This window comes from Phascolarctos cinereus, unplaced genomic scaffold, assembly GCF_003287225.1.
Source record: "Phascolarctos cinereus isolate Bilbo 61053 unplaced genomic scaffold, phaCin_HiC Scaffold_5;HRSCAF=322, whole genome shotgun sequence".
Lineage (NCBI taxonomy): Eukaryota > Metazoa > Chordata > Mammalia > Diprotodontia > Phascolarctidae > Phascolarctos > Phascolarctos cinereus.
The window spans coordinates 472,471,412-472,486,195 of NW_027555958.1; the positions used below are offsets into that span (position 1 = coordinate 472,471,412).

Consider the following 14,784-nt stretch of genomic DNA (forward strand, 5'->3'; position numbering starts at 1 on the left):
GTTTTGACTTGCCCAAGGTAACAGGAACCATAGAGAGCAGGAAGCATATTAGAGGCCAGGTGCTCAGCCTGCAGGACCAAGGATCTTGGTCTTTGCCGAGAGACACGAATAGGCGTGTCCTAATTCTGCATGTGTCATCCCTGGGTTGTTTCTCGTATCTAAGTTAATCATTTAGCTCTTGCGTTGGGATTAGCAGCAAGAACAAAAAATGACTGAGTTAATGCAAACCTCGGTGGGGGTGGAATGGAAAAAAGCAGTCAAACGTGGAAACTGGTATTCAAGGCCATAGTGTTACTTTAATAAACAGTAAAACCACAGGAATATTACTGGAGAGTAGCACGTTTCAGGGTAACAGCATTTGTCTTCACTACTGTGGTCCTTGGTTCTTTACAAGAGAAAGAGAAATTTCGTATCCACAATGACTTACAGAATTAACATTTCCTTCATTTCCCATCACTAGTGGCTTATCTTCAACTTACATACATCATGTAAGAAGAAATCAAGCATGCTAATTCGGCCAGGAAGGATTCATCGGAGAGTGGAAGAATTAGCTCTGTCAGAGACTGGCCTGGGATGGAAAGACATTCTATTCTGCCACCATCGTTGACTGTATACCAAGGTAGAGATACTGGAATCACAAATCTTGGAGCACACTTTTTAAAAACATAGATAGCCTAGAACAGCACCTGAGAAGGGCTCTCAGATGGCACAGATTCAAACCCATTTGGCCAACAGAAGCACTGTCTACGGTATACTAACTTAACAGCTGCAATACAAACCCAAGTTCATGAGCGGAATCAATTTGAGAGCAGTGGACAAAAACACTGCCCTATTCTTTGAGGCAGCACAGAGCAGATTTTGACTTGGAAAGGGGAGAGGCCATAGGGCCCACATTCCAGGAAAATCTCCTGAAAGATTTGTGCTGTTTTATTCTTCCAAACAAAAGTGGAAAACAAAAAGGGGGGGGAGGGGGAGGGATGGATATCTTCTTCCAGGGGCATTACAGAGCTTAACTTCATCAGCAGAAAATTTACTTTAAATACACTTGACCTGTCCTGTCCTAGCAGAAAAAAAAAGGGGGAAAAAACCACCCATTTGAGCTTTGGGCAGAGTTCTGAACTGTTCCTTTATTCCCCTAATGATGGAGAAAGAGGTATTTTTTTTAAAAAAATACATATGAGCCAATACCATCTTCGTTCAGGTAGGGATCAAGGATGGTCCAACTGACTTCTTTTTCAATTTTAGTATTCACCCCAAAATTCCAAATTAGTTGGAGAGGAAAAGTTTTTATTTATTTATTTGTTTGTTTGTTTTGTGAAGGCACACCCATGCTGAACTTACAGGAAAAAAAAATAAAGCAGGACTGCATGGCGCAGTTATATTACAAGGCTCATTCTTGAAACCTGAATATCATGCTAGCAGAAAAATCTAGATATGTGTTATATTTTGAAGAGATGGTCGGAAGGCAATCGTATCTGCTTTTGTTTTTCTAAAAAAAAAAAAAGGAAAATGCATCTGTGTAAATGGGAAGAAAATTTTTTTTTGAAACAGGGAACTAAATGATTGTATTGCAGCCTCAAAGAATCCCATATTCACTGCAATATTCATTTTTTTGTTGTTTTTTGTTTTTTGTAAACTACGGTCTGCAAGCTAGCAGACCATGACTGAATGCTTTTGAAAAGTTGTCGCTTACAAACATGAAATCACAATTAATATCCTCTAAAAGTAATTTCAGAGCTCGCACGTCTTAAAAAAAGGACAATGTGCACGGTAATGCAGCTAATCAAAAAAGAAGTCGAATTAAAGTATTTACATAATGAGCAATTCTACAGAAGGCGATCATTCCCCATGTAAGCACTGCTGATTACATCCCACGCTGCTCTGAACAGACTGTACCAGATTACATCCAGTCATCGGCACTTTCAGAGAATCCTTGAAAGCCTTTGATGGGCCTGTACATTTAGTGTAGAATGATGTCCTTCAGGTAGAGTATGCTGGTGAGAGAGGGCAGTGACAAGACCAGGGACCAGCAGGAGAACAGGACCTCAGCACTTCCGGTGATGCCATACTGGGCTGTACTTGGAGCTGGGAAGAGAGGGAAAAGAGGCCAGATATCAGTACGATTCCAGGGAAGCAGGCCATTTCCCTCCTACAACTGCTGAGGGACCCTTGCTGAGCGGTGCCAAAGCTCAGCTTCCCTCCTAGAGGACTCACACTGTCCAGCTAAGTTGATTCCACATCAGCCGTTCTGCTCGCTCCTGACTCCACCAACATGGCGCCCCCATGCCAAGTGCCACCTGGCAGCCCTTCCCCCTGCCAGCTTTTCTTCTTTTTGCTCCAGGAGAGTATAAACTCCACAAGCCTGGGGACGGCCTTTCTTTTTCTTGTTTGTGTCACCCAGATTAATACAGTGTCTGGCCCACAGGAGGCATTTAACAAGTGTTTGTTGACTATTGCCTAAGGTAGCTTACTGGGCAAACACCATGGAGCAGGCCACTTCCCCAAGGTGATGGAAGATTCCCCCCAAACCAGAACATAGCTTGAGAGCTAAAGGGATCTTGGAGGTCATCTGGTCCATCTCTTCATTTTACAGATGGGGAGACTGAGGCCCAAGGAGATGACATGATTCACTAAGGTCACACAGCAAGATGGGAGGCAGACTTCAGAGCCAGAAAGCTTTCAGCTCTCTTAGGCTATCTTACAGGAAGTACAATTTTCTCCCACAGCTTTGGTCCATAAGAGGACTCATGGAAGCCAGAGTCAGCAAGACCTGAGTTTATATCCTGCCTCAGACATACCAGATGTGGGACACTTAACCTCTCTCAGCCTCAGTTTCCTATCTATAAAATGGGTTGTTTTGAAGACCAATTCAATCCCAAATAGACAGAGTCTTAAAAATCTAGTTTAGTTTTAAACTACTAAAGTTTAAAACAGCACAAAGACTTTGGGGCATGCTCTATGTAAAGTGTTTTACAAGCCTTCAAGTGGTGCAAAACATGACATAATATTCATTCATTTGCTTCTCTATTGATTAAATCCTTCATGAGCCAGTCACATCTCTCAGGACCCCCATCTACAAATAGCAAGTGCCACTCTGTATTGGTAGAAGGCATTTTCTCTATTAATGAAAGTACAGATCTGGTCCACAAAAAAACCAAGACATACTTAAAAAAAATAACTATGAGTACTCCTATTGGTGGTTAATCTTTCCTCACCACAGAAAAATGCTGCCTTTTGCCTTTTCTTAATGAACTTTTCATTTCAAGACCCTCTACTTAATAAGGAAATGAATAATGTCATAAACCTCTTATTTCTGTCCCTTCACCCCAATCTATAAATGAAAACCAGTTATACTCTTAGCTCCTCAGCCTGTGAATTACCTGCAGGTTGCTTCTAATGGGACTTTCACAAATGGATATATTGCCTGGCAGCAGGAAAAATAAATTGGTTTGTTTATGTCTACTCAGGAATTAGGGAAGAGGAAAACTACTTGCTCCCCCCAACAGAGAATTTCATTGACAGTATATATGCAAACAGGGTATTGTAGGCGAACGTGATTTGACTTCAAGGGATATTACTCTGCAGAATACACAAAACCAAATTAAATGTTTAGTGGCCTTATTTTCATCACAAATTAGCAAAAAGAAAAAAAATGATAAAAGAAGGTCTATTGATGGGCAAATAGCTTTCCAAGGCCCAGTTTAATAGACATCAAAGTTCAGAGTTTGAAAATGCTAAAATAAATGAATAAACAAAACAAGAAATAAACAACTTTAACTTTTTACTTATGTTCTAGAAATCTCTCTTTCCCTCCCTCCCTCTTTCCATTCTTCCTTCCTTCATTCCTTCCTTTGTTCATTTGTTCATTCATTCATTTGTTCCTTCCTTCCTTCTTTCCTTCCATCCCTCCCTCCATCCCTTCCTTTGTGCTTTCCTCCTTCCCTCCCTTCCTTCCTTCCTTCCTCCCTTCCTCCCTCCCTCCCTCCCTCCCTCCCTCCCTTCCTTCCTTCCTTCCTTCCTTCCTTCCTTCCTTCCTTCCTTCCTTCCTTCCTTCCTTCCTTCCTTCCTTTCCCTCCCTCCCTTCTCCCTCTTTTTCTTTAAAAAGAAGGATTTAATCAGCACTGAGTGCACGATCAGAATCACAGAATGTCAGACTTGGAAGCGACATTAGTGGCTGTCTGGTTCAGCTCCTCCCTCATTAAGAATCTCCTCTATACCATTCTGAACAAGCAGTTACTCATCCTTTGCTTGAAGGCCTGTACTGATGAGGAGCTCACTGACCCCTGAGGTAACCCATTCTGATTTTTGGATAGCTCCAACTGACGGCCATTTTCCATCCCCCCCCCATTGAGTCTTTCTCTGTCCAACTTCCAACCCCTCCCCCGACCCCCAGATCAAACAGAAGTCTGATTCTATTTACCAGCACCAACCAGGCTCCTCTGATATGGATCACTGCCCTCTTTCAGCTTGGTAAGAGGAGGAACCATGAGATTTTGTGATGAAGCAGTCACACAACACTGTGGGCAAAGGGCACCCTTCCACTTTCTGGCATCTCTACCCCAACTAGCCTTAGTGTGAGAATCCCTTCCAACGACAGCCTAAGATGGAGGTGTCCTCTTTTATGTTTCTGGGTGAGCAAGGATCACTGGGGCAGGGTTCTGCTGAGTTGAGACTGTCTGTTGGTTGGGAGGAGTAACTGGGAAACTCTTTGAGTTGGTCAGAGAGATTGTTTGGAATGACAGATGTTGCTAAGGAGCAGATCTCAAGTTACTCCAATAGCTTGGTTTTTGGCTGAAAGTGCAACTGGACTCTTCCTTCTTTATCTCTTGGGGGTGACACTTAGCAAAGAAAATACAGACCCTCTTTCCAGTTTCTAATTCTGCCTCTTTGTGACAATACAGCATTTACAGATCACTTGAAGGTTTGTGAATCACATTACAAATATCATCTATTTGATCCCTACAACAATCTTGAGAGGTAGGTGTTATTATTATCCCCATTTTACAAATGATGAAACTGAGGTAAACAGAAGTTAAGTGACTTGTTCAGGGCCACAGAGCTAGAAAGAGTCTGAGGCAGGATTTGAACTCAGGTCTTCCTTCAGGCCTGTGCTCTATTCATTGTACCATGATATCTTATTTTTCATGGCATGGGTTACATACAGAATTGTTCTAAATATTTTACTACATGACAAATAACATTGTAAATTTACCAATAGTTAAAAATGCTGTTTTATTGTTTTTTTTTTTTAATGGATGCCTTTTTTTTTATCTAGGCAATGGGGTTAAGTGACTTGCCCAGGGTCACACAGCTAGTAAGTGTTATGTATCTGAGGTCAGATTTGAACTCAGGTCCTCCTGACTCCAGGGTCAGTGCTCTATCCACTGCGCCACCTAGCTGCCCTTGTTTTATTGTTTTTACATCACCCCAAATATGTTTTAAGTTTTGTGTGTGAGCAGTACCATTAGTTAGTTAAAGAGACCATGGTAAGTACCACAAAGGGCTTTCTCCACCACGTTTAGTTGAGGTTCAAGCATAAGCCAAGACAACCAGAGAATCAAAGGACCAGTGCTCATCAAGGAAGTGGTCTGCGGGATCAGGACAGCCAGGCACTCAATCAACATTTATTAAAATGGTGGTAGGGATGGTCTCATTGTTTGCCTTTTGTATCTCCATCCTTTAGCCAAGAACCAGGCACATAATAGATAATAATTAGCACAATAATATATTCATATTACATATGTATAATGTATAATATGTATAATAATGATAATAAATGTATGGTGATTGAGTGAATCAAAATCACTAAGAACTTCCTGCTCCATTTCTACCCTGGGCTGGTTCATCCCATCCTAGGTAACCTGGTGGCTGCCTGCTCCCAGAGGCTCACCGCCAATGCTGGTCTTTATCAGCCAGCCAAGCTGCCCAGTCCACTGCCCACCAGAACTCCTTAGCTCCAGAGTTCTGCCAGCCTCCACCTCTCTGTTAGGAAGAATTCAAGGTATGCCCATCATTCTGAAACTTAGAGTCTTAGCTTTTCCTGGAGAAGCAATATGGAGGGCGATCTGGGAACTAATGTGGGTTTACTGAGCAGGGTGTCCAGCTAAAGCAGAGTTCAGGCAGGTGGGATTCCTTCCAGGCCTCAAGAGAACAATCCGATGTAGACTTTAACACCGATCTTACATCTTGTGGAGGCTGATTATCCTTCCTAATAATTTGCAGCTGCTGCATGTGATTTCTGTCTTGGCAGGTTTCCCTTGCCTTGCTACAATTTTTATTTTTAGGCAAGTGCTGAAAGTGTGAAATATTGAATTTTGGTACAATAGCAATTCTTCTTCTCGGTAATTCCCCTCAATTACTCATGAGTTAACGGGACTGGTTTTATTCATGTTGGGGTACTATTCCTGAAGCAATGATTTGTGATCTTAAGTTACTTTAGTTATCTCCATCAATTCTACTTTTCTTGGAACAACAACAATGAATCAATCAGAGTTAGCAGCACCATGGCTAGGGACATCAGCTGGGGCCATGATTGCAACAAGTAATTCCAGACTTGGAGAGTTGCCCAGGGCAGAGGTGTCCAAAACTGGGCCCAGCAGCGGCCCTCTCAGCTGCAGCCTGAATCAAAGTAAAATGTGATTGGAAAACAGTTAATGAAATAAAGAAAAATACAATAAAACATCAATAATGTTATATTTGAAAACTAAGTCAATATGGAGCCTCCAGGGATCCTTACATAAAGCCAGGCGGCCCCTGTTTCTATTGGAGTTTGACACCACCAGTCTAGGGGCAGGTAGGTAGTGCAGGGGATAGCCTGCTGGGCCTGGAGGCAAGAGGACCTCAGTTCAAATTCGAGACAGGACTAAAAATGATAAACAAGAAGCCCTGGTCCAGGATCACACAGCCTGTACTTGGTAGAGGCAGGATTTGAACATGGTTTCCCTGAGTCTAACAGCAGCCAAGACACTGACTCTCAACAAAAGATTACATCTGAATGGAAAATGAAAAATTCACTACAAAATTATGACACGGCAGAAATTTTAGCGACTAATGTTGATTCAACATGGGGAAAATTTATTTAAAGTGAAATTCTGTCTTGTTTATGCCCTCATATTGGTAGCAAAGCTCACTGGGGCAAACCTGAGAGTGATCAGACATGAGATTTCACTGGCACAGGGACCTCCTGGGTGAGGAAAATCCCTCTACCCGTGCAGGTTGGCACCTGCTCTGGAATTCAGTCTTAGAGAGTGCCTGGAGATTTGAGAGTCTGAGCGACTTACTGAGGGTCAAAGATCAGCATATGGTGCAATCCTGATTAGTAGCAAATGGTGGTGGGAGGTGGTCCTGATGGAACTGCTTCCTCAGCTCCTTTCCTCTTGGGTGAAGGAAACGTCTCAGACCACCATCCTTTTTAATGGTGCGCTTGACTCAGAGCTGTCACAGTCTAACTCTGAGGCAGTTTGGCTGAGCCTGAGTTAGGAAGAGCTGAGTTCAAATCAGACCTTAGTTATGAACTCATTGTTTGACCTTGCATAAGTCACTTCAGTTTCAGTTTCCTCACCTTTAAAATGGTGCTTGTAGGGGCAGCTACTCCCCAGGCACTGGAGGACAAAAGCCTTCATTTACTTTATAGATACCCAATTTTATTCCCACAGACAGGTGAACAACCCATCACCTTTGTTTGAGTGGGCAATGTATATGGACAGAAAACTAAATGTAGAATGATACGTGTGCAATGAGCCCCCACCATTTGGTCAGTTCCAGCTATTCACTTCAGTTTATTTTATCTGACATTTATTAGGTACCCACTAGGTGCCAGGCACTGTGAATTCAAAGCTAACACAAAACAGTTCCTCCCTTCTGGGAGGTTACATCTTGTTGGATTTGCTTAACTGTGGTTCTTTATTGGGCATTGGACTGGGAGGTGGTTAGTGTGAAATTACAAGTGACATTAAATTCAAATGGTTTGAATAAGACTTTTTTTTTGGTGGGGGGGAATATTTGTTTATGAACTAATCTGACTTCTTTTGAACCAATCAGTTGTCCTATAGGAAATTTTCCTGAATGTCTCTGCCCCTGCCCATGGACAAGCCTCCAAATGGCTTCTAAATGAGGTCATTGATTCTTCAGGATCATATAATTTTAGCACACATTCAACCCCCTAAAACTTGGTTGTGGGAATGCCAGTAGGGAAATGGGCCTTGGAAGTGGGATTAGCTGGTGAGTGGGCCCAAAATGAGGGGAAACAAAAATCCAGGCCCTCAATGTTTTATTAGAAACAGAAGAATACTGTTGTTGTTATACACTAGTCAGGACAAATGAGGAGGGGAATTCACAAGCACCTTATGAGACTGGAGTCACAGGGTGTGGGAATCTTAGTGAAAGTGATGGCGTCAACTGTCTCAAACTCACAAAATCTTGGGAGCCAACGGTCAATCTGTGTTAACATTTTGTAAAAGTTAGCACACATCTTTTGGACAGATTGTAAATAATGAAGTATGTGGCCTTTTATTTATTTGTTTTTTCTTGTGGTTACTAGGCTTAGACTTTTTTTTAAATAAAAGGTCTTTGCAAGAATATGTTGACTACAAACTCTTTGGGGGGGCAGGGCAGTTTACCATTTTGTCTGTGTATTTCCAGTGTCTAGGACAGTGCCTTGCACATAGTAGGTGCTTAGGATATGCATGTTCAGTTGCATTAGACTATAGACTGCTCTAATATTTGGCCATCTGAGTATCCATCTATACATTATCCATCCTTTCCTATGTAGCCCCCATGCATTGCCCTTTCATAAGTAGCTCCTAAGATCATAAGCTCAGAGACTTAGAGACAGAAAGAGCTGCAGAGGCATTTCTCCAACACCCTCCTTTTGCTGATGAGGAGAGTGAGGCCTCGGGAGTTGAATGACTTCTCAAGGGCACCTGGTAGGACTGTGAGCATCCAAAGACACATTTAAACCCTAACCCTTGGTCTCCAGAGTCAGGGTTCTTTTCACTGCTTTTGCTACCTCGCCAGTACTTTTGTTCTGCAATCAGCTGGCATGTACAAGTAGGGCTTCCCTTAAAAGCCGGTGCATCCTACACAAAAGAGGGCTGGCCTTGGAGGCAGGAAGACTGGAGCAAGTCCTCCCTTGGGCACATCCTGGCTGTGTTACTCTGGGTAAATTACTCAACTTCTCAATGCCCCCAGCAACTCTCGAAGACTAAACAGCATAGGAGTATCCAGTCTACACCGATGGAGGGAGTTTCTGCACTTATGATAAATAACAGACCTAGACTGACACCCCTCCCCCATCACTCACGCAATCAGAATAGACTATTTTCTGCAGCTTCCTTCTTACTCCTTTCACTCCTTCCACCCTCTTATGTAATATTCAATTAGCTGCCCTGAGTAGGCCTAGGAGATCAGACTCCCAATGAGGTCTAAGCCATTAGATTAACTCCAAATCTGGGCTTTCACCATCTTCTAGTGCCCTCTTACCTCACTAATGCCACCTCTCACACCATACAGCTATATCCTTCCTAGAGGAACTTCTTCCCGGGAGTTTGCTCTCCTCCTCTCCCTTCTAGAATACAATTTTAAGAAAGCACCAGTCATGCTTTACTTCACTCCTGCATAACCTGTTCCTATTGCCTCTTCCAGTCCATTCCATTCCTACCCTCCTCTAGTTCTGGAATCCTGAGAAAATCCATTCTGCCATTGTTCCTGGATGCATTATATCAATATAATCACCCAGAAAACTTTCTGGATCCAGTATTCCTCCCTGACCAATACCCTCCCATGGGTGTCATCTCCATAATTAGAATGTAAACTTGTTTGTGTCAGGGAGTGCTTCTTTCAGTGCTTGGCACATAATAGGTGCTTAATAAATGCTTTTTCATTCAATCATTCATTCTGCTCAATACAGATTAAAATGTAAGTTCCTTGAGGGAAAAGACTGGTTTGGTTTTGTCTTGTTTTTGTTTTATCCCCAGCATGAAGCCCAGTGCCTGGCGTCTACCCAATGCTCAATACGTGCTTTTTGATTGATCAATCATCGGGAGGTCCCTAGACTGCATATCTCAGAGAATCTCTGGGGTCATTTAAAATCCAGCTGTGCTTCAGGGTACGACTGTAATAAGAACTGAGAGCAGCCGGGGATGATAACCATCAGAAACTCTTATCTATGGAGACGACTGAGGCATGAAGTCCTTTTTTGTGGTCCAGATGTTGGCCACCTGACAGTGCCTCACCTCTACCTGGCTTCCTTCAAGATCCAGCTCAAATCCAACCTTCTTCCCGAAGCCTTTCCTGGCCCTTGTTTGCTAGTGCCCTCTGTTTCAGGTTGTACCTCCCATGCTCACCATTGACATCCGTCTAGTGTTTCCCCCATCAGAATGGGAGCTCTTTGAGGGTGGGGTCTGATATGTTGTGTGACCCAGGACTAGTAATAGCCCCTGCCTCACAGGGCTAATTGGAGAAGCAGATGAGATAACAGATAGAAAATGCACTGCAAACCTTAAAGCTCTCCAAAATTCTGTTGTTATTCTTATGACGAGTTTCCATTTAAGTCGCATTTGAATGTCAGCAGAATGCTTTGTGCAGATCCTTTCTAGATTGGGGCTGATGCAGCAGAATCCCATAGAAATCTACTCACTAAGCTTTGGGCTGTTACGTGAGCTCTGTAGCCAGGCCAGGTTTGTCTGGCTAGATAAATACTGCAGAAGCCCATCATAATGTATATAAAGAGCCATTATTTATTATTTAAGTTTCTCTCACCATGTGCCAGGCTTCTAAGACTTCCACTCCATCTTAACTAATGACGTTTCACTTCATTAAATGTCTGTAGCATGTCCGAGTAATCCCATAATAGAAATTGATCCATGGGCGGGCTGAGGTCATATCTGCTCAGTGATTAAGCCGATGGGTCCTCCTACTTCTCTCTCCATGCATTAATTCAGCTTTTCTCTTGCTCTCTCCCTCCTCTTTCTCTTACCTTTCTTAGATGCTGTTATTAAAACACACAGAGGAGGACGTTTTGTTCACAACATTAGGGCTTTTGTGTGTCTTCAGGTGCTGGCCTGAGCATTCTCCGTGCTGGTATAACCAAAGATTTTGGACATAGGTAGCCACCATTCTGTGACTGAATCAGATCCACCATTTACCCTTAAGACACCAGAGTAACACAAATCATGGGAGAATCAATTCATTGGGAGATTGGAGAGACTCATGGCCCTTCCTTCCTATCCTCTTTCTCCCTCCTCCTTTCCCTTCTCCAATATTTAAGTACTTACTATTTACCAAGTACTAGAGATACATTGAGAAAGACCTGAGTTCAAATCTGGCCTCAGACCTTAGCTGAATGACCCTGGACAAGTCAATTAATTGTCATCTGCCTCAGTTTCCTAAACTGCAAAATAGGGATAATAATAGCGTCTGACCTTCAAGGTCGCTGTGGGGATTACATGAGATACTATTTGTAAAGCACTTAGCACATAGCAGATAAAGCACTTGGGACATAGCAGATGCTTAATAAATGTTGATTTTCTTCCACGCGTCACTTCTGCTCTGACGTATTATAGGGTTCATGGTCATCTCATGCTGGGTTGGTGGTCACTTACAACGATCTCTCTAAAGATCCCTGCAGCAGATTTGGCAAGAGGGGACAACTTTTCACCTGCTCACCTGAGTGTTAATTCCACTCATTTGTTGAGATAGTCTCAAATGCACCAAATGCACAACTTCTGCACACCATGGTCTGTAGGACTCTCAAAATCATGAAATTAATAACAGCTGACATCTATTGGGGCTTTTTAAAGTTTTGACAAGGGCTTTATGTGTTATACGATTTGATCTTGACGGTTCTGTAAGATGTTACTCTTTGTACCTTTTTCAGTAAGAGCTTGTACCTGAGGTTCAGGGAAGTTAACTGACTGGCCCAAGGTCCCACAGTGAATAAAGTGTCTGAAAGATGATTCAAACTTGAAGCCCTGCCCCCACCATTATACTTGGCATGCAAAACGGTTCATATTAGTATTTAAATACAAATAATTCGGTAGTCACATTAATTTATTAAGAGCCAGAACGGTATAGTGGAGAGAGTGATGACCTTACGGTCAGGAAGACCTTGGTTTGACTCCAACCTCAGACACTTTACTACTTGTGTGACTTTGAGGAAACGAGTCCTGAGAACCTCGGGTTTTTCACTTGAAAAATGAGAATATTGGACGTGATGACTTCGAAGGTATTTTTTAGCTCTACATCTATGAAACATGTCAATTTTTGGCACTAACAAAATATCAGATGTGCATTTTATAGTTTGAAAATTATACCTGGAGATTTGAGGTCTACCAGGTTTAGAATCAACTCAACTCAAATACCATCTACTACCATACCATAGTTATATTGTTCTATTCTGGCAAGGGCACCACCAGCCTTCCAGACAACCATGTTCACAACCTCGGTGTGGTCTTTGACTCCCCGTTCTTCTGAAGCCCTCCCATCTAAGCCATTTCTGCCTCCATGACATTTCTCACATCCACTACCTCCTCTTTGCTCACGTAGCCACCATCCTGGCATGGTCCTTATCACCTCTCACCTAGCTGTCACAACCTCCACCTACCTGCTCATTCGGTCTCTATTCCCCTTCCAATCTAGCTGCCAGAATGATTTTCCTAAAGTATGGATCTGACCACATCATGTTGCCCAACTCAAAGTCTAGTGGCTTCCTACGAGCTGCTCTAGGATTAAGTACAAACTCACTTTTTGAGGGGCAGCTAGGTGGTGCGGTGAATAGAGCACTGGCCTTGGAGTCAGGAGGACCTGAGCTCAAATCCGGCTGCAGACTAAACACTGGACGCTTACTAGCTGTGTGACCCTGGGCAAGTCACTTGACCCCGATTGCCTCACCAACAAACGAAGTCACTTTTTGGCATTCCAAGCCTTCTCCAACCCTTCCTTTCAGCCTTCTTAGTATTACCAGCCTTGACTTGCCCTACAGACTAGTGACCCAGAAGCCAAGTCTTCCTGTTCTTCATACACGGCACTTTGTGGGCTTTGCAATGGCTTGTCCCCATTCTTAGAATGCTGCTGGTGCTCAGTTGTGTCCAAATCTACGCGACCTCATGGGTTTTCTTGGCAAACATACTGGATTGGTTTGCCATTTCCTTCTCCAGTGTGTCCCCATTTTACAGATGAGGCACCGAGGCAAATAGGAGTTAAGCAACTTGCTCAGGGTCATTTAGCTAACAAGTGTCTGAGGCTAGATTTGAACTCAGGACTTCCTGAAACCAAGCTCAGAGCTCTATCCAGTGAACCATCTGGCTGTCCTAAGACCCTCGTACTTTAGTTAGACCTTGTTTTATTCATTCCCAGCCTGCCAGTATTTAGGAGAGGGTTAACTTTTGTATATAAATAGCATGCTACTGGCAAGCAGTTAACAGGACATGCTCTTTGAGCTACTTCTTCAGGAAGGGTAGATTGGCATTGGTCCATTTAGATTCCCTTTCCTAATACCTCAGGTCACATTTGGGAAGTAGTTGGCTGAGAAAAAGGTTCTGCAACCATGGCATAGATATGAAGCCGTCAGAAGGGTGTAACAGCGGATAGAGCTCACAACCTGGACTCAGGAAGACCTACGTTTAATTTTAGCTCAAGACACTTAATGATTCTGTGACTATGGAAAGTCATTTAACCTCTGACTGCCTCAGTTTCTTAATCTGTCAAATGGAGATAATAATAGCACCTGCCTCTCAGGGCTGTTGTGAGGATCAAAAGAAATGCTATTTGTAAAATGCTTTGCAAACCTTAGAGCACTCTATAAGTGCTGGCTCTTCTTCTCCTCCTCCTCCTCCTGTTCCTCATCCTCCTGCTCCTCCTCCTCCTCCTCCTCCTCTTACTTCTCTTCCTTTTCCTCTTCCTCATCCTCCTGCTTTCTCGTCCTCATCCTCCTGCTCTTTTCCCCTCTCCTTCTCTTCCTCCTCCTATTCTTCCTCTTCCTGTTCCTTCTCTTCCTTTTCCTCCTCCTCCTCCTCCTCCTCCTCTTCCTTTTCCTCCTTCTCATCCTCCTGCTCTTTCTCCCCCTCCTTCTTCTCTTCTCCTCCTCTTCCTCTTCCTCATTACAGAATCTTGGGGTAGGAAGGAACCTGGGTAGTAATCTCACCCAGTGCATACCTAAAAAGCTCCCCTTCTATAACATGTCCAGCTGTCCAGCCTTTGCCTGAATACCTCTAAAGGAGGGGACCTCATTACCAGCCGTGGCAGCCCTTTCCACTCTGGGACAGTTTTCATTGTTAGGAAGTTTGCCCTCTAGTCTAAATATGTCACTTCACAACTTCTTCCCATTGCTCCAAGTTCAGCCCTCTGGGGCCAACCAAGACATGCTGAGAGAAACTGAAACCATGACCTGTCTTCATGAGCACCATTGTCTGAATACTTCAGTTCACAGCTACCTGCTGACATGACCCAAACTAACCCTGAAGGACAAACAAGGATTAAGAATTCACTGGGAGCAAACTGGGCTGATGTTTCTGTTGCCTGGCCACAGGTAGGGCCTTCGAAGAATCCAATCATGCATCCTGCCCCTCCTCCAAGGCAAGTGCTGATGTACTTGGGTATTTTCTCCCAGTGCCTGGCAGATAAACAGAATTCAATAAAATAAATGTTTGTTAAGTGATTGACTGAATAGAAGTTTGGATCTCCTCCCTCACCTCTCTAATACATCTTATTCAGTCATTCTCACTCTTAACAAAGCTCAAACCATCTTCTCCTTCCACTGGGAGATAAGAAAGCAGAGGCTCCTGGAAG

At 43.3% G+C, this 14,784-nt stretch overlaps 1 protein-coding gene across 1 annotated transcript in view; it reads right to left on the reverse strand.

Annotated features, from left to right (window-relative positions):
- Positions 1–276: 276 nt before the first annotated feature.
- The window catches only part of NEGR1 (neuronal growth regulator 1), a 1,072,626-nt gene continuing 1,058,118 nt past the window's right edge, over positions 277–14,784 (reverse strand). The window contains exon 7 of the mRNA XM_020993170.2: positions 277–2,085. Coding sequence (XP_020848829.1) covers positions 1,961–2,085 — 125 coding nt within the window. The 3' untranslated portion in view covers positions 277–1,960. The remainder of the gene's footprint in view (positions 2,086–14,784) is intronic.